The following is a 26,199-nucleotide window of genomic DNA, read 5'->3' as shown; positions in this document are numbered from 1 at the left end:
CTGAAGTTTTCTCTTGTTTTTCAAATCCCCTAATGGATCCAGTGTCCACCCACTGTTTTTCTCTACACACTCTTTCACATCATCTAATCACAGTCACTTTACTAGTTTTTTTTTTTTTTTTGCAGTTCTCTATAATGGCAGCTTGTCTTTCAGCTTGTTTTGCAGCATCTCACACCTTAATAATTACCAAATATACTTCTTGGTCTCAAAACTATATAATGTGTATAAAAGGTACACATAATAATGCTTATCATCTCTAGAACTGCTGCTATAGTACCTGATATATTTATGCCATGTTGGAATGTCAGTTTCTTTTGAAATTACACATATTCCACATTTCCATCAGTGGTCTCCAGTTCCCTGCTCCTGATAAGATGCTTAATTCAATCATAACTGACCAAAAAAGAGGGTAGATAGAATATTTGCACAACTGAATAACTACTCTTATGCTGCATCCATTGCATGAGAAATCTCCTTTAAACTGCCCCTACCTTACCTAAGCCTCTACATTAAATGTTCCTATCAACAAAATCCTTTAAGCCAGATTGCCCATAGGATTTCAGTGGACTTCAGTGCAATTTTTTCTGGCTGAACACAGTCCAGACATTTTATAAAAGTCCGTTGAGTCTCTTGAGCTTTGTGAAAATAGACTGAGCTCGAGGGCACCTTGCACACACTGCTCTCACTGTGAGTGTGCCCTCCCTGTGAGGGACCATTGGAAATATGATTTCTGCAGTGGTCCTGTAAGAGCCCCAGATGTTCCCTACAGTGTGAAAATTTTCTTGGAGAAAAACTGACATAAGGTGAAAGTTTATTCAGCATAAACAATGAAAATTAAATATTTTCTTTGTCCAATATGGTCAAACTGAAACAGCCACAGGCCCACAGACTGCTACACTGACTCTCAGCAGAGAAATTATTTTTAGCCAGGACTGGTTGCGTTGGGTCCTGTTTTTTCAGTTTGGGATGATTCATTCCTTCTACTGGAGACAAAGTTTTATAGCCTTTTACTTCTCATGTAGGGAGTTTGCCCCAATTTGTTTACCCAAATAAATAATTTCTGATCCTCCCTCACTCTGTGTTTTTTTTCTAAAAATCTCACAGCCTTATCAAAGTTTTGTCACAGCATATTTAGTGTACAGATGGGAAAAAATAAACTAAGACTTTCTTCACTGCTGCTCAGTTCCCTTGAACAATGTACACAGTAACAAATGGTGTGAGTTAAAATTGAAGAAGGCTGAGGAGTCAACACATGCAGGAAGACCCTTTTAGTGCAGAGAAGTAGAAAAAAGAAAGAAAGTTGCTGTGACAACACTGCAAAACCAAGAATCATTTCAGTAGTTCTGGCACCATGGGTAGTTGAGGACAAAGAGGGAAAGAGAAAGAAATAATAATTGTGGGAGAAGTCTCTCCTTATACTCTCAAAATCTGTGTTTGGGTGGTGCAGATTGCTGAAAACAACCAAGCTCATCTCTGCACTGCACATTGTTCAAGTTAATAGATGGGGTTTGGGACACATTTGTTCTACTCACATGGGCATAACTCAGAAAGAAAAGCTGGTTGTGTGTGAACTCAAGGCCTGGCAGTAAAGGCTCTTCTTCTCCTCCCCTCTTTTCTGTAATCCATTTCCTGTATGCCTGATAAGAAAGAGATACTAAGTGCCTTTCAGCAGCATGACGATAACCACAGGTTTTTTTTTTTATTATTATTTTTAAGTAACATGATGTTTCAGATATTTTCCATCTACTTACCCTGAAAGCTTCTCGCAGACCTCCATTATCTGCAATGTTCTCTGCCAAAGTTCTCTTCCCTTTCACCTTGGCAGAATGAAAGAACATCAATGATTTGACCCATTTCTGAACTTCCTACTTGATCAACTTCAAAAAGAGGGGGAAAAGTAAAACAAGGCAAGAACAACTCAGTCAATTTGAACAAACTTTGGTTAGGAAAACTGGGTTTCCATGTGAAAACTGCCAGTAAACTGTTTTCTGTGATGAGTTATCCTGGCTCTGGTCATGGATCTCTGTAGCACAAAATGTAGTAGATAGAATGCACTTAAGAGTCCAGTTCCTGATCTTTGAGCTCAGTGTCAGTAATTTGCCCCTAAGGACTGTTTATATCTGGTGACATGTGACATCCAGTAGCCTCTTAAACTTTTATCTAAAAGGCTATATTTATTTCTCTACAAAACTCTTAATATGCTACTGGGATGCAAAAATAACTCCTAAGTCATAACATAAATAAGCTTAATTAAAAATAGCTGTCAGAATCAAAATTGGTAGTATATTCAGTGCTCTAAAAATATCTGCAAAGGAGATTCTTATTGCTTGTCCTGGGTATTGATTCCAAGAGCAGGAGCAATAGCAACAAGAATGTGTTGTGGGAAACTGCACAATATAAACTTTGTGAGGAAACTGGTCTCCTGGCATTACCAAGTTCAATATCATTACAAAGAAATCCTAATTTCTGCTGAAGTGGCATTATCTCTACTCACCCAGCCTACTAAGGTCCTTGTGTTACCAACTGTATTTGTAATTAAGCAGTTTTACTCTCTCCTGTGTCTCAAATAAACAAGATAATTGAGCACAGTTTTGAGCAGGGCTCTGAAGGTCAATGCTGGCTGCAGCCATCAGCCCTCCCCTGCCACAGGGATCAGTGCAGTGGGGTTGGCATCAGGACTCAATTCAGGATGGAAAATGAGGGGAAAACTCAAGGGAATGGCCAGGAACTTGTGCACAGCCCCACACTCAGCACAGATGAGCACTCAGATTGGACTGGAACACTTGGATGCCTTGGGTACAACATACAGGAAAAATGGGAGCCACAGAGGAAAGTGCAGCCCTTTCCTGTCAGCTCTCCCCTGCTCTCGGGAGGGTGGAGATGGGGTGGGAGAGAAGCTTTTAGGAGAAAAGGTGCTGGGACACCAGGGACAGACAGCACACAGCTGCCTTTTCCTCTGGCCTTCCTGCTCACACATTTCACTGGCACTGGGCTTGTGAGGAGACTGACTTGGAGCACAAGATCAGAGTAACCTAACAGGGCCACAGGCCAGCTAAAAAGCGGAAGAATTCTTTCTGCTGATCTCAGGCAGCTGGGGATCAAGTATTTGAGACTACTCTGCACAGGGAGGTTGTGGCAGGGATCATGGACCATGATAAGCCCTTTATTTGATGAGATGACTTTATGTGATTATTGCGCTCTGAAGCTATTTCTATATCACTTTTTCTTTCATTAGGTTTCTTTTCTGGACACATTTTATTGCATACCAGATGAGAAGGAAGAAGAATAAATAGGTTTCTTAATCCATTAAAAATATTGATACAAGGGTAAAAAGCCTGCAGAGTACTGATGCAAATGACAGGCCAAAATTATAATAATAAAAGGTCTTTGCTGGCATAGCTCTTCCTACAAAAGCTATAAAATATGTCAGAAAATTGGAAAAATCTTCTATCATCTAAAAAGTGCTTTTGGTTATCCTGTGGATAAAGAAGGAATGGGATGACAAGGCTGTGGGTAACTGTGGTCTCTCTAGTAAGCCCATGGACTTCAAAGGCAGTTTCTACACAGGGAGCAAATTCAGACCTACCTCATCTCAAGAGACAGTGCAAAAGTTAAAGGGGATGGCCAAGCCAATGGCAGAGCAGGAGAAGAGGTCAGCCACATCTTTGGGGAAGGTTTTAAGGATCTTTTTTGAGTAGCATTTTTGTAATGACAGTTTTTACCCTACAAATATTCAGGAATGAGCCTGAGAATTTTTATTTGCAAATTAGATTGCTATGAATTATTTCAAGTCTGAGTTGCTGGACTTCAGACTGGACCACAATATGGCTTTGTTATCTCTGAGATCAGCACAAACAAGCCTCGGAAAAGTTCTAGAATTGTTGATAAGAATTTAATGGGTCCTCACTATTGTTAAAAGGCAAAGATGTACTAGTATCTGTAAAATATAGGTAGAGGTGATAGAGTTGAGTGGGGACTGGAGTATTTGTTTTATCCTGAAAACTAAGATTAAAATCACGTCCCAGACAACATCACTGGAATTTCAGCTATTTATTTCTGAAGGTCTGGGACATATCCTGCTTATCCTCATTTTGGACACATATATGAATGCACACATCTTCAGGGAAGCCCATTCCTTTGATAGACAACAAAACAGAAACAATTCCCTTGCACTTTCTCAATCCTTTTCTAGGAGCTACTGCTGTCATATTCCCTTGATTAAACATACAAATGGAGTCTCTGTGCACACATGGAAGAAATAGCAAGAGTTGAATGTGAAATAAAGTAGGGCTCATGCATCCATTTTATAGCTGCAATAAATAACAGGCAGAATTGTTAGAGGAATCTATAAAACATGCTATTATATTCTTTCTAAAAGAGTGACTGCTCAGTTTTCATTACAGACTTCATCTTCAGAAGACATTTAACATGCTGACAATAATTAGACCAGCCCTGCTGAGTGACTTCATCCTCTTCCTCTGATTCCAAAATGATGTGATGGAGAGAAATGGTTTAACCCTGTCACCAGGGTGTGGGTAGTGGTATTTGACTGGACTAATCAAACGTGACAGACAATTTTTAACAGAATTATTCACCTCAAAAAATCATTTGTTGTGAGAAATGAAGTTGGTAGTTTAATATTCTAATGTGTTGGGATTTATAAAAAGAGAACTTCAAAAAACAAAAAGAAAAAAAGCACAATGACCCAAACTCCTTATGTACACTGTTTTCAGTCACTGGTGATTTACATACATGTAAGCCAGCTTGTTTCCAGTAGTAATTGTTGTATTGATTAATCATGCATTTTGTTTTCTCTTTAAATTTTTCTTCAGAGTCAGTCGTCCACCAAGGGTCTAAATTTCCATTTTTGTCATATTTCCGACCTCAAAAAGGAAAGAAAGAAAACAAATGTTTTTGCAGGAAAAAGCTTTTAAAGTTTAGGAATCTATCACCTTGACAGAAATGAGAGGTGAATGTTCTCATGTGAGTGTGTGTACAGAATGGACAGGATCAGTGAGCAAAATCTTGGCCCCACTCAAATCAGCAGTGAAAAGCTGGCATTCTATTTATTGTCGTAATTTCCATTTGCAGAAAAATATAGTAATAACTAATGAATTCTACAGTACATTTTATAATTACATAGTGTAAGAGGCACTTAGCTTTTTTGCAAGTATAATTGCATTTTTCATCTCATACCATATGTCTTTCATTCTGACAATGTGATGATAACTAATTTATTATTAATTCTTCACCTGAGCAGGAAACAAATCCATTCCATGAAAACTTCTAAAATTTCCACAAGGTGAAAAATTCCCTAGAGATGTATTTATTTCTGTATTTGGAAGGTAAGACCCTGGCAAGGAGGAAATCAAACTTTAGGTTCCTTTCTAACTGGCAGGAAACAAGGTGCAGATTAGGTGCTCACCTACACAAAGTGGGAGTTTATGAAGAAAAATGCCTCCATTTTGGAGTGCTTGCTGACACAAAGTGTTGTAGAGCAGTGCAAACAGGATATGTGGGGGTTTTTGGGTTTGTTGTTGGTTTTTTTTTTTTAAGGTATTCTATATTGCACATCATAAGCAAACTCAAAATTACTTCCTAGAGGAGGAGATTTGAGTTTCTTTCTGCCTGCATCTCCCTCCTCTCCCCTAACTTTCTCTCAGGAGCCCAATTTTTAAAAGCACTTTGCTGAGACAGCGAAACCTAGGTAGTGTCAATGCCCCACTCCATCCAGTTTGCCAGGACAATTGCATTGACATTTTATGACTATTTTTTTTCCATCTCTCTTTTTTTTAAATTTAATTTTAATATTTTGCACACCATTTCTGTTCTACTTTTGTTCCAGTATTGTATTTTAAAACTTTTGCAATTATCTTTTTTAAAATGTCAAACCTGAAATGAAAGGTTTCCTTAGTAATTTTTATCAATCAGAAATTATCCCTTTGTCCTTCCCACTCTCCCCTCCCCCTGTTAGGACTTTCAGAATCTGTTGCTGCTTTAGTTTTCATTTAAGACAAATATAAAGAATCAAACTTGTGGCATTTCTTTTACCAAATAAAATCCAATTCAGAAAAGCAAGATTCCATGTAAATAAATCCAATAAATACAATTTTATCATTTTTTCACACAACTCTGCACCATTAAAAAAACCAAAACAATAAAAATGCTACAGCATGTACAAGTCAGCTTTCTAATCTGTCAACTCTGTAAATAAAAAAGTTATCAAAGTGCAGTCAAATACTCACCATTGCTATCAAATCCATGAGTAAACTCATGGCCAACAATCACTCCTATGGCACCATAACTTAATGACCTGGAACACAAAGAAGCAGTTTCCTCAGAAAGTGTTCACAGTCATGAACATTAAAGGACAAAAGACATCAGGAAAGATCATTATTGATTTAAAAAGAAGGCACAGGATATGTGTCTAAAATTCAGACCTACACAATTTTGACTTAAAGATGTTGAAAGTCTTAATGTTAAACTCTTGTTTAAAAGTAATATTTAATCTAAAACTTTGAAAGCGTTGTGATGGTTCACTCTTCCAACCAAATCCCTTATCAGCATCATATGGGCTCCACTCTCCTTCAGCTGACTGAATTCTGATTGTTCTGACTGGGAACAGGACAAAGTTACAGCTGTACCTACTCTGAAACAAAAACTATCTTTTGTAAAGCATTAACAGATCTCCATTCAGTTCTAAAAAGAAAGGTCATATAATTCCCTTGCACCTGCCCTGGAAGAGGATGTGATACACAGTCAGATCTAAGGCACCTGGGAAACAGAGTAAAAAGAAATACTTTGTATTTCTGAGTGACAATTAATTATATCTTCTTTATTATATCCCAATAAGCATGCTTTTAGGAGAAATAGGGATGAAAGAGGGAAAAGCTTAGGGCTTTATTACACCAAAAGCAGTGGGTATCATGGGGTAGGTGATTTACTCAATGTATCTTTCATTTGTGGAGCCACTTTTTGTGATTTTAATTATTTCAGTTATTGAGATGCTATACTTCAAAGTAGCTTATAGTATTTCTAAGACATTTTATTGAAATAGAAGAAAGGCAGAGGGTATTGAAATAACATTATTGGACCTAATGATCCATAGTGAACTAATTGCTCATCTCAGTCATGCCCAAAAACTATTACATCGTTTAATTCCCTCTGCTCCCATGAAAATCCTTCACTTTGTTTTTTTCTTTCCTGAATGGTACTTTGCATGTGTTAAAATCTCCCCTACTGCTTTTTAGCCCAAGTACTGTTACAAACCATCTCCAAAACATGCAGGTTAAAATTATATGTTTAAGCAATGGAAATATCATCCTTTTGTGTGACAAGTTTGTAATCTTGTGTAGCACACAGTGATAATTACCCCTAATAAATGCATGATGTAAGACTTGTTTTCCATATCTGAACTAAAGGGGTTATACAGGATCTTTTGCAGCTGGAGAAGTATAAAAATAATGGCACAAAACATGTAAAGAGATCTAGAAGAAACAAGCCCTATTACTAAATACATCTTATTTTTCCTCTAAGGTTCTTTGTCACCATGAGGGGTAGGGACAAAGAACAGGCTGGTGTTCTGCCAGTCTGGCTCCTTGGAGCTTTCCTTGGCTCCAAAAGATGGGGTTAAGGTTGCAGTGAATTTTGGCCTTTGAATCTGTGAACACCAATGCAGCATTTTGTCCAGCTCAACAACATTTCTTCCAGGAATTTTGCCATTTCTGTTCATGCTTTTCATTTTTGGGCACAGTAGGGCAGAGATGGAAGGGTAAGGTGCAGCCCAGCAGACACCAAATTAAAGGGGACCCTTCTAGGACTGGGGAGGCTCAGAACTGAAAGGAAGCTTCAGGTAGTTTGAAGTCTGTATTTCAATATATATGGCACTGGAGACTCACAATTGTGCATGGTGGCATTTGAGTGTTATGTTATTTAATGCACTGAGATGTAAAAGTGATAACCAAGTTTTGCTTTCTGCAAATAGATGTAACTGGGTTTTGGTGGTTGTGCTGGAACTTGACACTAAAATGCCAATAAACGTTAAATATTTGCTAAATTAGTTTTTCAGCAGGCACTGGTGACTTTTTGGTAGTTTATCTGCTCCACTGCCATGTACTGTTTCTTCTAAGCAGACAGAAAACATCCAGAATATTTTCAAGGACAAAAGCAATCTGTTGTCTGATATAAACCAGCTACATTTGTTTACTAAATTACATTTTGATACGTACTCAAGCAAAACCAATTTAAGCTAAGGTAACCTTTAAGGAAGAGAAATGAGCAAAATACAATACTTTGAAAGAACCACAGTTTTATCACTATGGCAGAAGGTCAGAATACAGAGAAATCAGAAAGCAAAGCCGGTCTGCAATAACTACAACAGAAAATAAGTTCACCTTAACAAGAAAGGACTTTCTTCTATCCCCAATTACCACTTACAAAGTCACCTGGCCCACAAGAATTCTCTTTGAATACAAATTAATTAGTCCATAAATTGAATGTGTCTTTCTGCATATATTGCCAAATTTCCTGTTTACAAGGACACAATCCAGAGTAGATGATGGCAAACACAAAATGTTCGAAAAGTTTGATTTTTTTAAACAATGATTTATTAAGGATATGTTTCACCAGAAACTGGCTTTATATAACTGCAAAATAACTTTCAGAAACTGCCACCAGAAATTTTTCATGGTCTTATCCTACCCTAAAATAGAAAGCTATTGAACTGCACAAAAGCAGTGATTTTTCAAAATTTAATGTATGTGACCTATAATTACCCTTCCTCAGGCTCACTGGCACATGGGCCTGCTCAGGCAATCCCTTATGCACATGAAGATATTCTCATGCACCTCAACAGGCAAGGGCTCACTGCTAATCTTAGATATTATCAGAAAGTGAACAATACACTGATAATAATTGGCTTCTCAGGGTATTCACTTCTGTTCAGGAAGTGTTAGTTATCTGATTTACAATTCCTTTTAATACCTGCCATGTGCACACTGCTGCATCTGCATGCTGTAGCATTGAAACACTTGCACTTGGGTGCACTTAATTAGCAATTCCTGTGAGAAATCAGTCATCAGTTTAAGACAACAGCAACACATACAGCTCCCAAAGGTAAGAAAATATCACACAAAGCAGCACTTCTCAAAATCAGCCCTTCCAGAGGCAATAGCAGGATCCAGCAGGAGAGAACACCCAACACCCCAAGGACCAAGTTTGCCCAACAGCAGGACAACACAGGTTTCCTAGGGGCTGCCTTTCAGTTGTCTTCAGCACCACAGCCTTTTTCTCCTCACCCTCTTCTTTGTCTCTTTGTGTTTGCAATACCTTTCGCTGTTATTCCTCAGTTCTAGGTAGATGAGGTTCCCTTGTGCACTACTTACCTAGGATACTCTGTTCCCCAAAAGAAAGGCTTTTGAAGTTCTCCTGCTGGGAATCCTGCAATGACAAAAAGGAAAAAAAAAAAAAAAAAAAAAAAAGAAAAGAAAAATCTGGTGAGGTCAATTGAATCCAGCTGAATAGCTGTCACAATGCCCAAGGATTTAGATTTTATGACCTCATTTGTTTGGCTTCAGAAGGTTTTTCAAGGGGAGCTTTCCCCTGGGTGGTAGAATGCAAGAGAGGATCTCAGAGAGGCAGCAGAGATCCTGCCACAAGCAGGTCTGAGTAAATGCATGTGTTCCTGTGAAAAACACACCTCAGTCTTCCTCTGAAGGGTCCTGGATTATCCTCAGATGTGCTGACTGATCAATAGACAATACATAGATAAAGTGCAGTAAGAATTAAAATACTGTTACCTTAGTGAGGCTTCAGTGAAGCAAGAAATGTGATAAAATGTAAGCCTGATTCTATTTAGTCTATGAAAAACAGAGGTATATGAACATACTTGGGCACTTTTGTAAGGGAAATCTGTAGATTATTAAGGCTGTAGGGTCAGTCTAGTGATAGATATTACCTGGCTGCTTCTGGTTCTGGCAACTAACCAGCTGCCAAAAAAAGAGCAATGGAGACACTCTGATGAGTTGTGAGCTACTGATATTTCACATAGGAAACAAAATTGTTCCTCAAATTCAAAGTCACAGATTTATTTTTAATTCCAGGGGGATGTTTTAGTGCCAGGATACTAAAGACAGTGGAACTGCACATGGTAAAAGTTTAACAGCCCAAATAATTGCTAAATAAAACATACACCCATGGTCAAAATTCTTATGTGATGGTGAAAGGTGCCATCCTTCCAGGCCCAAATGTGGAATTTACTGTCTTGGGTCACAAACTCTCATCTATAGAGAACCTGCTTAGAGGGTTTACCCACATGGTCATCACCTTGTTAAGGAATAACATTTCCTCAAGTGATTCACTTGTTTTCCCAGGAATTCTTCATTTCCCTATGGGTCCCTCTTCAAGAAATCACCTGAACACCCAGAACAATACAGAAACCATATTCATTTGATTCTAACCCTATTCAGTTTTTTGTTGATAGTTTGGTTATGGATTTCTTTATATCTGAGATAAGTTGTCAGGCAAGATCTTTGTCTTTTCCTTAGAAGGTCTTTAAAAACTTACTTTCAAATGAAAAAAATCCCCAAAACAAACCCAGGATGCTGAGTGTAATTCATGCCAAGTGATGTGGCACAAGGCATGTCCTCCTGGCCTGCCCACTGCTTTTTTCTGCTGCTCCTCCATGGCTGCCATCATTCCCTATCTGCAATTAGCTTATAAAAAGTGTGGGCTACAAAATTTTCTAAATGTTGCCTGGGGTTTTTTTTCTTACTTCTCCAGATGTTGCTTTATTGTTTCAAGCATATAATTTTCTTTTCCAGCACTGAAAACCACAATTTTACCAATGTCAAGGACAAAGTTTTACTGATCTAACTGTCCTTGCCTCCCAGTGCACTGAGAGGATTACTTATCGTGCATGTTTTGAACATTTTAAGCAGCAATGGTACACACATACAACCTGATGAAAATTGCTTGTTAGGCTTTAAGAGCTGTGTTCAGAGCTGAAAATCTAGTTTGAACTGGTTCCCTCCAAACTCTGAAATTCAGAAAAGGTTTTGGAAAGCTTAGGTTCTGCTAACTCTAAATGATCCTATCCCCACAACAGCAGAGGAGAGGAACTGTGGCCAAAATGAACAAATGAGCCCACACTGAAGGCAGTGTGAGCCAAGGCAGCACAGTCACCCACAAATCATATTTAATGATCACACAGTCCTGGGAGCCTGTCACTGCACCAAGAGGCTATCCAGATCTTTTAAGGAGCTGCAATCAATTTTTCCAGGTATAAACTTGAAGTGAGTTTGCACTTGTCTGCAGTAGAGGTAATATGCATTATTTACAGCAAATTAGGTGCAAATTTCACTCAGGCTTATCCAGCTGCACTAAATGTGTCTTCAAAGAGCACTGTTGAAACACAGTCAGCTGTGAGTTAAGCCATGAGATACTTTCACTGAACAAGTCAATGTGCACAAATGGTAGGAAGCTCCAGTGCTGCTCTGTACAACAGGTTGGTAATTATTTTACTCAGTCAGGATCCATTTTAGGTTAGACATCACTGAGCAAAGTGCTGGTTGAAGGAGTGGTTTCTGCTTCTGGACATGTGTGAAAACACCTCTATATTTTGCACTAAAGGAAGCTCAGGAAGTATTTTCAGGCCAAAGCAGAGTGAGAGGCCAGTAGATTGTACTACACATTTCAGGAAACTGGAATACATTATCACCAGTAGGAATTGTTCTGTTTTGTTTAAAGGGTGCATGTTTTTGTGGTTTTGTTGGTTTTGTTTGTTTGTTGGTAATAAAGAAAAATCTAGGTTTGAAAGTGATTCTTGGTGAGCTAGAAAAGCAAGTGGGTCCCATGCTCCAGAGGTCAGCAGCACTGAGGGTGCTTGTCCACTATTGCAACATTAGAAGGAACACACTGAGAGCTGACAACACTTTTTATGCAGCATCTCCTTCAGGCAAGCAACAACTACATCATCCTTGGGAGGATCAAGGATAGCAATGTCTTATACCTAGAATGTCCTTGAAATTGTAACATGAGATTGATCACCAGACAGTTTCTTATTTTGTGCTGATTTGAATCCCTTGATTTAGGTAATTCCCCCGTGAAGCCTGTTTCTTTTTTTGCTTGGCATATTGCACCTAAAGGAATTAATGAAAAAACTCAGAGAGCTCATGGTAGGCTCCAGGTGCAATAAATTCTAATGGGATTACTTCTATGCCACTGGATTTCAAGCAGGCAAAGGACAGATCTGAAGGAGTAAGACAGACTTCAGGGAATTTCACATCTTAAGGAATAGATACAGGCAGTGGGAATGCATTTTGAGCTAACACTTGACCACAAATTTAGCCTGTGTTGTGCATCTTTTAAAGCTTTCTCCCTCTACACAGCCCCAGAAGAGAGATACAGGCTGACAGTCTCCCTCTTTATACACTGGATTACAAATGCAGGCCCAGAGTCTACACCAAGGCCATTACTCACCAGCAGCACACAGGAAGAAAACTGTGTTATCTTATTACAGACCCCACACAAACCCAATCTGCCATCAAGCTCTGGACTTGCAGAATGTGCTTTGACTACTTTCTTAAAACCTGCCTAAATTTGGAGCAATGCCACTGGGCTGCAGCACCATTCTGAGGTGGGCACTGGTGTCACATGTCACAAGAGCACTGCTCTGTGGACAGCTGAGCTCAGGCTGTGACAGAACAGCACTGGTACCCTACATCCATGCATCTTACTGGTGGCAAGGTGGGACAGCCAGGCTGCATCATCCTCAAGATGGACTTTGTGCCGCTGATCCCACCACGTTAGAAACCAGCTGCTCTGATCACAGCCCTTCAAGCTCAGCAGTTCAAGGAGCTTTCAGTGCACCTGACCATCCTCTCAAGTGGCTGATTCTTCAGCAGTTGGTATTTGACCATGTTAAGGAAGGCAGTGCTGAAGTTCTTTCTAAACAATAAATCATTTTCACATCTCTCTCCTCCTCCACTGAGCTAGTAATCTCAATGTAGAAAGCTGGTCAGAGAAACTGTTTCCAGGATTTACTTTATCATGTACACAGGGATCATTGTGAGCCTGGCCAGCTTGTAATTCCCTGGATCTTCCTTCTTGAAGATGAGTGACATTGGCTTTCTTCCAGTCCTCAGGAACCTCCCCAAGTCACCATAACCTTTCAAAGATTACCAAGAGTGGCCTCATAATGATGCTGTGAGCTTGTAGGTGCACCCTGTCAGAGCCCATGGGCTTGTGCTTGCCCAGTTTGTTCAAACACTCCCAAACCTACTCCTCCTCCCTGAAGGGTAAATCTCCTGTTACCAGGTCCCCTGCCCTCATTCACCACCACATTTTCCCTCCATTTGCTGCTGCAGCTACACCTGCAGAAAGGTTTCTTCACATCCCTTGCCAGATTCATCTCCAGGGAGGCTTTTGGCTTCCCAAACCCCTGTGTCTTGCACAGCAACAGTTCAACTTTCCCCTCAGTCACCTTACTGCTCTGGAATGCAGGGGCACCTCAAGCAGTGGAGCCAACACCTGGCTGACTTCAAATATTTCACTCTGAATTTACACTGATCTTGAAGCTTTGACAGAACTTTGCCTGCACAGGACTACTTTTAATGTAATTAAAGGTTTCTATCTTCATTTCATCTGTGATGTCATTTTCAGCATCTTCCTCCAGCAAGGTGCTGTAAAGCTTCTCAGAATGTATTTAAAATTTGAAGGTGTTTCTTTTTCTTCAATTTTGCAGGGGCTTTACTGCCATTAATAAATCCTAGCTAAAACCTTCTGGTGTTATTATACACACTTTGCAGATGAATACCCTTACCTCAGTATAATATTACTAGTTTACCAAGAAGACACAAATAACTACATTTGATCTGATAATTTCCTGAAAAATGCAGAGCAATAATAGATAAACCAAACCAAAAACACATGAAAAGACTCACCAAATCCTGAGGAGATTTAGAGTTCAAGTCTAAATATGAATTCAAATTGTATAGTTCACTTACATTAATCAGTTTTACAGCATGCTGTTTTTAACTGAGCAAGGAAAAATCTTATTCCAAGTTAGTGCATTTACAACTTCCAATAATGAGGTTGGTGCATTTTACAACTTCCAATAATGAGGTTGGTTTGTTTTAAGCAACTTCTGACAGGCTAGTGAATCCTATAGATAAGTAACAGATATGGGAGACAGCTGTGTGATATACAGGGCACTCTGCCAATTGGTGTGCACGTGTTCAAAAGCTTTAACTTGTTCTTTTTCAAGTCACATTAATTCACTGAATGAGTTCAGATGTAGAGTTTTAAAGGGATAAGATATGAGCAGAAGACTAACTTCTGATCAGTAATCAAAGAATATTGAATTCACATAAGGAATTAAATGTGAAGACACCTGGGGTGTTGGTTAGTTGTCTAAAAACAGCCCAAAGGGCAGGATACATTTGTTTAAAATGGTTCCACAGACTTCTGTTGGGACTACTGAATCTCATCCCAGTGATAGTTTTGATGTTTGGGGTCTGGCTGTCAGTCTCATTGGCTTCTGCAAGTTTTATCTCAGATAAAACACAAGAGAAAAAACACATTGCTTTCAGATACTTTGAGACACCCAAACAGCTCTGAGCACCCATATGTAGGTGACAGAGAGAAAATTGTCTGTCATTACAGGGACCTGAATCATACACCTTATTTCAGGTTTTATCCTGTGGACAAAGGTGACAGAAAATATCAATTGTTTAAAGCAGAGTAACTGTTCCATGCAATGCATGAACACAAAGCTTAATTTTATTAAGAACTCAGTGAATAAATTCATTAAAGAGATACAGGGAAGTAATGGTCTTTGAAAGCAGAGGACTCTGTAGCCTCTGCTTCAATTCTTGGCTCAGTTTCTCCCTCACCTGACAAGAGGCTTTTTTCTACTCATGAAAAAGAGAGAACCTGGTGTTCACCAACCTCAGTGGGGCAACATGAGGAGAAACATGACGTGGTTTGTGAGGTGCCAAGGAATACTGTCTGCTAAGGGAATAAGAAATGTGAAAACATCTGTTTTACAAGAAACTTAAATATTTATTTTATGAGGAAAAATCCTCAGTGGATTCCCCAGGGTGAGGGAATGGGGGCTAGGGGGAGAAGAACAAAGAACAAGTTCTTCTATTTTATACATTCATAGATAGGAATTTTAGGAAGAAAAAATAAAGAATGGAGGTAAGGATCATGCACCATGGTTAAATTAAAGAGAACAGTGGTCCTTAGTAATTCAGGAAAATTGAACATGAGGGCTCACTTAAGACACTTAAAGCTTACTTAATAACAGGGCTCAGAAAGTGTTCAGTCCAAATCTCTTAAGTTCATTAACCTCCAGGAAACTAATGGCACACTTGAAACTACTTCATCAATAACCTTCCAAATAGTCCAGTTCTTAAGGGAAGAGAAAATGCCCCATGCACATTCCCCTCATCCTGCCCTGGCCATGGCACCAGGTGCTGCTTGCCAGCACTTCCCTGGCTCCTGGCAAGATGAGAGTTCTCCCTTGCAATTCCCAGCATCAGCGTCAATATCTGCATGATGCTTCCTGCAAAGATGAGACTTACTGGCTAATATGAGCCCTCATCTGTGGTTTTCTCTGTGGATGCTAATTTGAATGCAATTTTTAAATTCTGTTGTAGATCATATCTGCCTCCTGTAACATGTATTGAGGCCTCTCTCTAAAGAGGCCTCTTGACTTTCACTAGAGAGCTGCAGTAACAGCACAAATGACTTAGAAGGAGCATGGATATAAACTTACAGAGATAATATCAACATTAATTATCCAGTACATCTATTCAATCTTACACCTCATGAGTGCATTGCTTATATTTGCCTCAGTTCACTGTAAATCTCCCTTTCATTACTGTTCACATCCCACAAGTGTGACTATTTTTATATATTCTAGAGGCATACATATTTACACTTAAAAAAAAATCCAAAACACACCAAATGTCTGATGAATAGTTCCTTTTATCCTTAACATATTCAAAGGCTAATATTTTAGTGCTGTAATGAAATAAAACCTTTTCTTGAACAGAAGTATGCTAGATCCTTTTGATCATCACTTGTGTCTATTTTCAGCACATATTTGTTGATTGCTCTAGAGTGCATTAAAATAAACTAATCCTTTAGAAATTGTTTTTGGTGTTCCAATTATGATAATTAAAAAGATAGTATTCATGCTGCTTAGATGATATGAAGTGTACTTAGATACATTTTGAGACTCTAAAGGCAATGACACATACCTGTTGTCCTTGTTAAGTACCCATAATTAAAGGGGAAATTGATGAGCAAATGCACAGAAAATTGAAAAATTATCCAAACTAGGATTAAAAAATAATTATCAACCATTATAAACATGCATAGTGGTTCTTCTAAGACACATTGAATTATGGAAAAAGAGGAAATAAATAAATAAAACTCACATACAGAGAACATCAGGAGTAAAGTTGTATAATATTAAGGTAAATTATATGTAACATACTTTTAAACTCTGCTCTTTTTGGCACATCTCATCTTGATGCAGCTACTTATTTCTCCTTTGGAAATATTAATAGAATCATTGGTCATTCAAACTATCAATAGTTTAGTAATAAAAATGAAACAAAGCAACACCAAACACAAAAGTGTTTGCACTAAAAGACAGCAAAATTTGGTACATCTACTGATATGCAAGATTTGCTAAATTCTCCCAAATCTAGTAATTCTTTAAATCACCCAGTTTCTATTCTCTGTTCATTTTCTCTTTTAGTGAAATAAGACCTTTTTTCCAAGCAACTGAGTAGTCAAGTTAAAAACACTAACAGCCTGCCTGTATATGAAAATCACATGGACATGCATGGATATTCCAATATTTATGTCAGTGATACAGATTGCAGAGGAAGAAGAATTTGTGATCCTTCCATCAGGAGTGTCAGTGACATCCCTGTGCTCTGAACACAGAAGGCAAAAGCAGCTGCCTAAAGCTCAGAAGTGCTCAGGACATGCACATTCCCCTTCCCTTGTGCAGGCATCTGATGGTTGCTCCTTTTCAGAATCAATGGGTCAAGGAACTGAAGTTTCTTTTTCTCTAAACTTTTTCAAGAAGCCTCCAGTGACTAATCAAGTTTGGAGTTGCTGTAGTTTTGTTGATATCATCACAGAGTACATTTCCATTTCCAAACGAATGGTCCTAATTTTCAGAATCAAATTTTGGAAGTGGGGATTTTCCAGTTCACATAGAAACTACTTTCCATAATCAAATTCTATTACACATTTTAAAATTCTTATTTCTCAAATTCTTCTTAGTAAACTCACTTATAAAGAACAAAAATGGATGGGTCTTGAAGACAATAAAGTCCAGTTTTCTCACTGAAGAGCAGGGGCACTCAAGCAGATAGTGAAGAGGATATCTGATCCATTCACTCATTTACAGGAGTGATCAGTTGTAGATGTGAAGGGAAAGAGTTTCAGGCAACTACCTGTGAGGTAATTCTTCTGGTAGCACACATTCCTACCTTCCAGCAGCCAGCAGCAGAGGGAACCGTCCTCCTGGGCTGGGTTTAAATCCCTCTGTTCTTTTGCACAGAACAGAACACAGCACCCTCTTTTCAGTTCATCTGCTGATGCAGTGAGTAGCACAGACCCTCACAACAAGTTAGCAATTTGCCAACAAGTAATTGGTTCCTACCTCCTTTTCTTATTTTAATCATTCATTAATTTATGAATGACAACCTTCAGTTATTAGTATTGGGAAAGAACCTCATCAACAGTGCTCTATGGAAAAAAAGCATATGATCATATCAAGCGTACTTACTTGCTTTCTGAATTTAAAAAAAACCTCTAGTAGATTAAGAAAGCATGATTTTTTTCTAAAAGAAAAAGCAAAAAACATCTCACATTCTCAGGTTCACTCTTCACTGTTATATCATATGCTTATTCATTCTCTATTCAATCACGTTGTGGTCACTACCAGATTCCTTCATATAAAGGCTAAAATAACTTGTTATGCAGATCCCTCTGACTGTCTTTTGAAAAATAGGATTTGATACTTATCACACCTATTCTTTCTGTACTGTATACCTGTGAGAATATTATCTAGTCCTTATATTTGTCATAGTTCCTTGTATGAATTTCTTCTAAAGTCCCTTCTATTGACACTAAATTTTAAATTATTTCTAGGACAAACCTCTCACAAGTAAAGTTCCAGAAATAGAACTTCCCAAACTCTTTCAATGCAAAGAATTATCTTATTTTTATGCCTTAGAGACTCTCCTCTCTCAGTGAATTTGACAAATAGGTTTTAGTATTATTTCTTATGCTCCTAGAAATTTGGCCCACGAAATATTTCTGGGCTTGCTGTATCACAATTTTACATCTAACTTGCTAGAGTTGAAGCTTAATTCTTATTCTCAAATTATTCTGGTTTCTGGAACTTTTTTTTCTGTTATTTAACTAAGCCTTTTAAAATGCCACAGTTCTTGTGGCATGTGAGCAGCCCCAGAACTTTATACAGATTACTACTGAAAACACAGCTGCAAAGCAGTAAGGTAGCAGTTCTTCCCCACCAGCATCAATGGGAAATCAGTAGTGATGTGTCAAATGTTTATCAGCAACTTCTACCAGAGAATGTTCCTCCCACATCACCCAGGGCCTCTTGCCCCATAAAAACACAGCAGCCAGCAGTGGCACACAGTACTGTGCCTTTCTCTGAATCCTCCCTCCTGTTGCACATCATTTTTGGGGCATTAGTACATTTTTTACCTCTCTCTCAGGTACGAGACGATTTTGTTCAGAAAGAGCCACTTAAACCCTTTTCCTCTTTGAAACAGTCCTAAAAGGACTGAGAGGGAGTGGCACTGTCCAAACTTCCAGGACATTTGCCAGCAGAATGAGAAGTTCAGCAGTTATGATACAGAAAATACAATCAACTCTACACCCATGACTGATGGGTTATGTTTGACAACTGCCTCTTTTTTGCCTCCTGACTCTGTCAGACACAGCAAGTGTGAAATGTTCAGTGGCTCCAGCCTCTCGTCACAGTTTTCTCTAATGTGCCATGGCAGAGAGGCTGGGACAGCTGAGCACTGCTCAAATTTGAAAGGACCCAATATTAAAGAAGGTATAACAGAAATGGCTCTCGTTTTTCTCTGAGCAGGCTTCCTCTCCACTCACACAAAACCTTCTTAGCAGCAGTGGTGGCTGGAGGAAGAGCAGCTGTAATGCTTCAGGGATACCTCAGAGCTGTGACCACCTCAGCCAATGCTCCTTCAGATGATCAACAAAAATGTGACTGCCTAATGATGGCAGCCCTCTAATTAAGGCAGAACTATCTAAATCTAGCACTAATTTTAATCAAAAGAACTTCCTAATTATAATACATGCTTTACAAATGAGATCATTTAGACACAAAAAAAATTATGTGAGTGGTTTGAAGGCAAAACTGTTTACAGAAATTGGTAGAAGCAAATACCAGCAGACTCAAATTGCCTGTACCTTCTTCAGTGTGATACATTAACTTTGTGCCTTTCTCTCTGCGACCAAAAGAGATTCAGGAGAAAAAAGGGGAATCACTCAGCAATTTTTGATGTCCTGACTCTGGGGACTGAGACCACAGAAGTGGGGGCAGCCACTTTCCAGACCCTAACAGCTCAGAAAAAAAGGCTGATTTAACATGCAAAGCTAATAAAAGCAAAGAGAATTGCCAGGGTAAAGGTAAAAATGTTGCACAAAGACTGGTATAGAATTTTAAAGCCTGCTATAGAATTTTAAAGCCTGTTAGAAAATTTCAATTCAAACCCCATTAAAGCAAACAGGAATGAACATCCAAACTCATTACATATCATTGAAAAACTCAACTCTTTCACCTTATTTGTTTCCACACTAGAATATATGCTGTCTAAAACCAACCAGTAAAAAAAATTAGAATCAGACAGGTAGTACTGCACATACAGGTAAGAATTTTCAGTTAACTACAGATACCATTCCTTGTCCTTGAATTAATTGAAAAAATCCACTGGATACACCTCCTTATGTTTTCTGGTCTATATCACAGTCTTCTCTAGTCACATTTATTGTTACATTTCTGTCAATATTAAAGGACAGAACTGCTATTACTGTGTGTTTATGGAGATGTGTGTATACATTTTTGCTACAGAAGATAGAGACATTAGGCTTTAATAAAAGTGATTTAAGTTATTATTCACATTGGACAGAGTACAAACACACACACACACATACTTAAGTCTCACAGCTGAATTACCAGGTCTGAACTTTTAATTTTCAGTCATAAACAACACAACAGGTACAGCTGTTATCTGAAGCTTGATAAATACATTCCCAAACAAGCACTTTGTAAGGAGGCTCAGAAGGAAGATACTCACGGATCTGGTTGGTAGATGCACTATAAAAAGCATTTACAGTAGTTGGGCTTGTAAACCATCTGTAGTAAGAACAAGAGAAATTGCCTTTCAGTACATTGGCATTCACCTTTATGAATCAAAGGAGCAAAGATTAAAATTAAACTCAGTACAAGAAAGTAAAAACATTAAGGACTTAAGATACTTTAAAGTTTAAATATTTCTCCATTTCAGTACATGCTACCTGCACTTTCTAGACCATTGAAATCTATTGTTTAATTACTTTTTCTGAGTACAGTCAATAAATGCCCAACAGGAGCAATTCTTAGTGTTCCCATCATGTGATCTGTTTAATTTTTAAGTGGCCACTGTGCTTGTGAGGCTGATGAAACAAAATTCACCCAGAAGAGGCTGCAACACGGACAGCAGCTGTGAAAACTCTCCTGGGTGTTTCAAACACGTGTGGAGGAACTCCATGTTGGAATCAGAGGACAGCATTTTGAAACAAGTGAAGTGGCTTTAGAGGCTTTGCTGAACAACTACTTGAAAAATTAGGATTATGCCAGCAACATAAACAGATAATTTCTGCAAATGTGAATTCAAAATAAACAGCTTCATGTTCTGTACCCTATGCAGTGAACACAACCATCCTAAACAGACTTCTTGCCAGGCATTTCTTCTCATAGTTTGGTTTCTCATATAAACTGGAAGAAACCCTAGATTTTAATAGGAGTTGGACTTTGATGATCCTTGTGAGTCCCTTCCCACTCGGGATATTCTCTGATTCTATGAATAGCAAATGAATCTCCTTAGCCTAAGCTCTTCTATATTGACGGTGGCTTCAATCATATGAATGGAAAATCTTGACTGACTTCAGCTAGATCCAAATCCCCTCAGATGAAACCCTGAGTTCACTGAGCCCAAAATTTCACTTTGTGGTTTTATAAGGGAGAAATTCAGTTAAAGAAATAAAGATTATGATAATTAGTGGTTAGTTCATAACAACTGAGAAGCAACTCCAGTAAACGTTCAAACAGGAACATCCTGATGTAATTAGCAAAATATTACTCAAAAGTTTTATAAAGCCATGTGAATGTAATGTGATTGCTTTGGAAAATTTCTTTTAAAGAGAAGAGAAAGGAGCTGCAAAACAATGAGTAAGATCTTTCCAAAGGAAGATCTATCAGAATATGAAAAATGTGTGATATCAATGACAACGTATACACAATTCATGCTTTTAAATAGCCCCATTAATAAAAGAATCATCTGCAGATCTTGTTTTTCTGACAACTGATGTCCTCATTTAAACCATGTAACAAAGGGGAGAGTTCAAAAATGGCAGCATTTTGTCTTTTATCAATAAATTTAACTGCTTGTTTATTCTCCAAGCTAAGCAGCGTATTTTGCAGTACATCAAATAGAAGAACTAATAAATGAAGGCAAAAAGAGTGATGTCATGTACATACTTTAACTATCCATTACATTACAGGCTCTAATTGTCAGAGATAACTTTCCCTGTCTTGTTTATTAGGAGATTTTGAAGGGGTGGAGCAGGGGGAGGCTGTTTTCTGGTCTATTTTCTGCTTTCTTCATAATAAGGAGATTAAATGTTAGAGGTAATGTAGTGAGATAATGGAAAATTGAAGGAAGAATATATATGGTGAGGGGATCAAGAAAAAAAAATTAGGGGCTTAATTAACTACATTTGAATTTCTTGTTTGTTCACAGCAGTAATCAGCTGAACTGTTTTGAAGGATGCAAAACTGCCATTTATGCCTTGGGACTGGTACTCCAGGCTTAGCTGTAAATCTGGAGGACTGTCCCTTTTTTGACAAGGAGAAAATCCATCTGAAAGAGTCAAGACTTCAATTTATATTTTACTGTAAGTTTGAGCAAAGACACATAGTGTTGTGACTAGCACCTCACCCTCTTGGCTTGTTCTGCTTACAATGGCCTTTCTGTTCTCAAACAGCAATTTTTAAGCATGAAAAAGGCTTCTGGGACAGAAAATGCTCCCTTTTTGCAAATTCCTTTTAGCCTTCTATTTCCAGTCAGAGGATCAAGGGCCTGAGACATATAACAGATACTTCAAAACAGATTAATGTGCTGTGGCTCTTCTCTCCATCCTCTGGGGGGGCTTACACAGCTAGCTGCAGAGAGGAACCAGCACAAGCAGCAGCACAGAGCTCTGCACTGACTAGAGACAGCTCTCCAACAGCACAGGTTTGCTCTTGCTCTTCCTGGGTGAGGAGTGGTGATGCAGGAACTTGTCCCCACAGCAGCACCTCAGCCTGCCCAAGAGCAGCAGTGAATGCTGGTGACACTTGGTCCACTTTTACTGAGGGAGGACTTCACACCACCCTCTGGCCATACTTTCATACCTATGGACTCATAGATTTGTATCTTGCAGATGAAGACAAATCACAGCATCCCTGTCCTGAGGCTGCTGCTTTTCTCATGATCTACCACCAGAACTGCAGAGCCCATCCTGTTTGCTGAGCTTAGCATCAGCCCAAGGCTGAGAGCAGCCTTGATTTTCTCACTGCAAAACTGAACTCAGCTCTTTCCAAGCTGCTCCTTTATAAAAAGGCCTTAAGAATGATCCTGTATGGAATTCATTTTGCTTTTAAGCAGTTAGGAAGAGGACAGAGCAGCCATACAAGGGAGTCAGGATGAGAGTTCTCTAGTAACAAGCAGAGTATTTAATATTTGACATATTTCTATTCCATCATTTTGTTGTACCGTTCTGAGCCCTCAAAAAGATTTAGGAAGTATTTTCCACAAAAGAGTAGCCATAACCAAGACTGCTTCCATCCAGACTAGCAGAAAAACCTCACTTCTCCTCTGCCATGCTCTTTCAGTGAGCTCCTTGAAATGACTGAACCTTCAGGGACAGTCCTTAACTAATAATACACCAAGGTACAACATGAAGGTGTGTAATAAGTAGCTGCTGTTGCTGTTAAACTTTAAGGTGAAGCAAATTTAGAAATAACTCTCCCATTCCTGCTTGAAGTCAGATTCCCCGAGCATTTGCTCTAGGTCTGCAATTTCAATGTGCTTTATCTACTCACAGAAGGATAGAAAAAAAAGAAAGGCATTACACATTCCAAGCTCTTATTAACTACAAAGTAAATAAATTAAAATTCTAGAACTGTTTACACTGTTTCCATTTGCTATAAGTTTTTGAAAAGGGGACAGCTTTGAATGATGTCCTGTAGCATTACCTATCTCCTTCTGCAGTAGTCAAAACCTAATTCTGCAGAGTTGTCACTTGTAAGGTTGAGATTTCTCTTGTAGAAATAAAATGTGAAACAGACACTGAGATAGCAATTGGGGCAGAAGCTCTCTTAGTCTGTGTTCTTGAGGCTGAAATTTCCTCTGATATTTTCTTTCTGTGTTAAGAGTATAGTGTGCTATATTGCCATTCATGAACAGGGATGGTTGGGAACATTTACAGCACAGAAAAAAGCTTATTCGTTTATTTAATTCTCTGTAAAGCACAAACTGAATTTGCAAATTGATCCTCAGTTTTTTGAGTTGAAAGAAATAATTCAGTTCAACATTCAAAGTAAGAAATAAAAAATAAATAATCATGTAAACAAAGAAAATGAACTTGTGAATGTACAAAGAATTAAGCTGGTTAGAAGTGAAAAGCTGTACAAAGTTTCTGGAAGCTGGAAAATGTCATCCAAAGAATACACTATGAAGAAAAACTTCTGTATGGGAGGCAACCTTCAAGGTGACTTTCAAAATTGCATTTCCTCTTCTCATTGTTAGTCTCTTGTATATTTTCCCATCTAGAAACAGATTATTATCCCAGGCCAGGCTGCCATCTGTCTCCCTTAGGAATGGGCAAGCAGCTAGGATGGTAAGGCTGGGCCCAGCCTGCAGTGCCACATCACTGCTTAAAATGAGGTTCAAAGACCAGAAAAAGGCTCCAGGAGGTTCCTTTCCAGCCTCTCCTCTCCAGTCACACTATTTCCAGCATCATCTCTCCAACAGACAGCAGCCTGCTCAGTGTTTTTGATGGCTGCTTTTCCCTTTTTCAGAAGGAGCTTTTACACCATCCTTAGAGGTATCCAATCCAGAACCTCTCAGAGCTGCCCTCCCTTGTAGCAAACCAAGAGCCAGGGCTTACACACAATAGTGTATGGTTAAGAAAAATAAGGATAAGTCCTGGAGGAGACCCCAGAATCCTCTCATAGCATCCTTGCTTTGTATCCTCTTATTGGGATACCAGACATCTACATCCCCAGCTCTGAAAGTCTAGTGAAAAGTGGAGAAAGATTTGGCCAAGTCTAAAAATCTTAGATTATGTGCTGACTTCAAAGGAGAAAGATGGATAATAATGAAGTGGTGTGGCCAAGAAGTCTTCTGATGCTTTGTTATTTGCAAGTATGATATCTGTGTTAAGAAGGACAGAGTCTGTCTCTGATTAAAAGGTGCAGGCATGTGTTTGTACGAACACACACACATGGATATTTGTATGCATGAATGTGTGTGACTCCATGGAAGGATAGGCAAATGCAACTAAACCCTGACTCTCCTTAATTTTTCCCTTCCCATGCCATCACTTCCCCCTGTACTGCCTTTCACTTTCTTCTGCTCCAGCTGTACCTCACCTGGCTTATGAAGATTGTCCTCACAACTGGTGCCCACCTTCCCACACTGCCCCTTCCAGACTCTCCACTGAGCCCTCTCAGCCTAACCTGGGCTGGTTTGTGCACCACATTCCTCAGGTCCTGCACAAATCCCTTTCGTTTTACTCTCTGCTGATACCGGAGCACCTTTTTCTTGTTGGAGAGAGCCAGCTGTGCAGGTGACAGTTGCCTCCCCAGCCAGCTGTGAGGATGGCAGCTGGCACCAGGGCTGGTGTTGAGCACAAGGGACACCTCCCAGAGCTGTGGTGTGTCCAGGGGAGCCTGGCCCCAGGACTGGCAGGAGAGGCAGCTCCAGCACCCCAGTGCCCTGTCACAGCTTTCTGGTGCCAATAGGGCTGCGTGTGGCACATCACCCATGCCCTGAGCAATGAGAGCTCATCTGAGTTCCCCTCTCCTGTCAGGCAGATAAATGCCAGGGATGGAGGGAGCAGAAAAGAGAACAAAGATTTTTATAATTACTCCTCATTTAGGTTTTTTTTTCCCTCTTGTTTTTTAAATTAAAAACTGTTGAGTTTCCAAAACAATTCTTTTCCACTTTGTTATCTCATGGGATCTTTTGGTCATTGTGACCCCTAGAATGTAAAAAGTTTCTTTTCCCAGCCCAAGCGCTTGAAGAATGAGTCAGGGCACTTCATTTCTCGGTCTCAAGGTTGTTTATTGTATCTTATCTATAAAAAATTTCTCCTGCCCAGCCAAGGTCCGTCCAGCAGGACAGTTCCAGGCACTCTGCCTGCCCCCGGGGTGCTGTTATGTCTTGATACTAAAAAACACGTGGACAATGTTTACAATTACTTTCCAATACCTATCACCTGTGTTAGACAGTGAGCTTCTACTCTAAACCAATCTAAAAGTGCCAACATCACAGCAGAAGATGGAGGCCAAGGAGAAGAAGGAGAAAGGCTGGACATGCCCAGGTCCCTCCATCTTCCCCCCTGAACCCCCGTTCCAGAAACCCCAAAATCTACTTTTCCACCCTGTGATAACTTCACTATTATTCTACCTAAAATTTTGTGGCTTGCTAATCTTCATCTAAGGTTGGTAATTTGCTCCACAGATCATAATCAAACCCACAGGTGTTTTGGGCTCCATGCCAGGGTCTCCGAGCCCCCTGGCAGTGGTCTTGGCTGCTCAGGACAGCCAGAGGGATGTTCTGGGTTCCCACAGTTATCCATATTCCCCCT

General features: G+C 39.2%; 1 protein-coding gene across 1 annotated transcript in view; it reads right to left on the bottom strand.

The window, feature by feature from the left end:
* PHEX (phosphate regulating endopeptidase X-linked) overlaps positions 1-26,199 on the bottom strand; it is a 98,694-nt gene that overhangs the window by 6,991 nt on the left and 65,504 nt on the right. Inside the window, exons 15-20 of the mRNA XM_059466715.1 lie at positions 20,382-20,440; positions 9,384-9,438; positions 6,246-6,313; positions 4,753-4,883; positions 1,752-1,817; positions 1,533-1,637 (exon numbers count right to left, since the gene is read on the bottom strand). Of these exons, the coding sequence (XP_059322698.1) occupies positions 1,533-1,637; positions 1,752-1,817; positions 4,753-4,883; positions 6,246-6,313; positions 9,384-9,438; positions 20,382-20,440 (484 nt within the window). The remainder of the gene's footprint in view (positions 1-1,532; positions 1,638-1,751; positions 1,818-4,752; positions 4,884-6,245; positions 6,314-9,383; positions 9,439-20,381; positions 20,441-26,199) is intronic.

Source organism: Ammospiza nelsoni, chromosome 2, assembly GCF_027579445.1.
Source record: "Ammospiza nelsoni isolate bAmmNel1 chromosome 2, bAmmNel1.pri, whole genome shotgun sequence".
Lineage (NCBI taxonomy): Eukaryota > Metazoa > Chordata > Aves > Passeriformes > Passerellidae > Ammospiza > Ammospiza nelsoni.
This window is presented reverse-complemented; position numbering and strand designations above follow the sequence as displayed.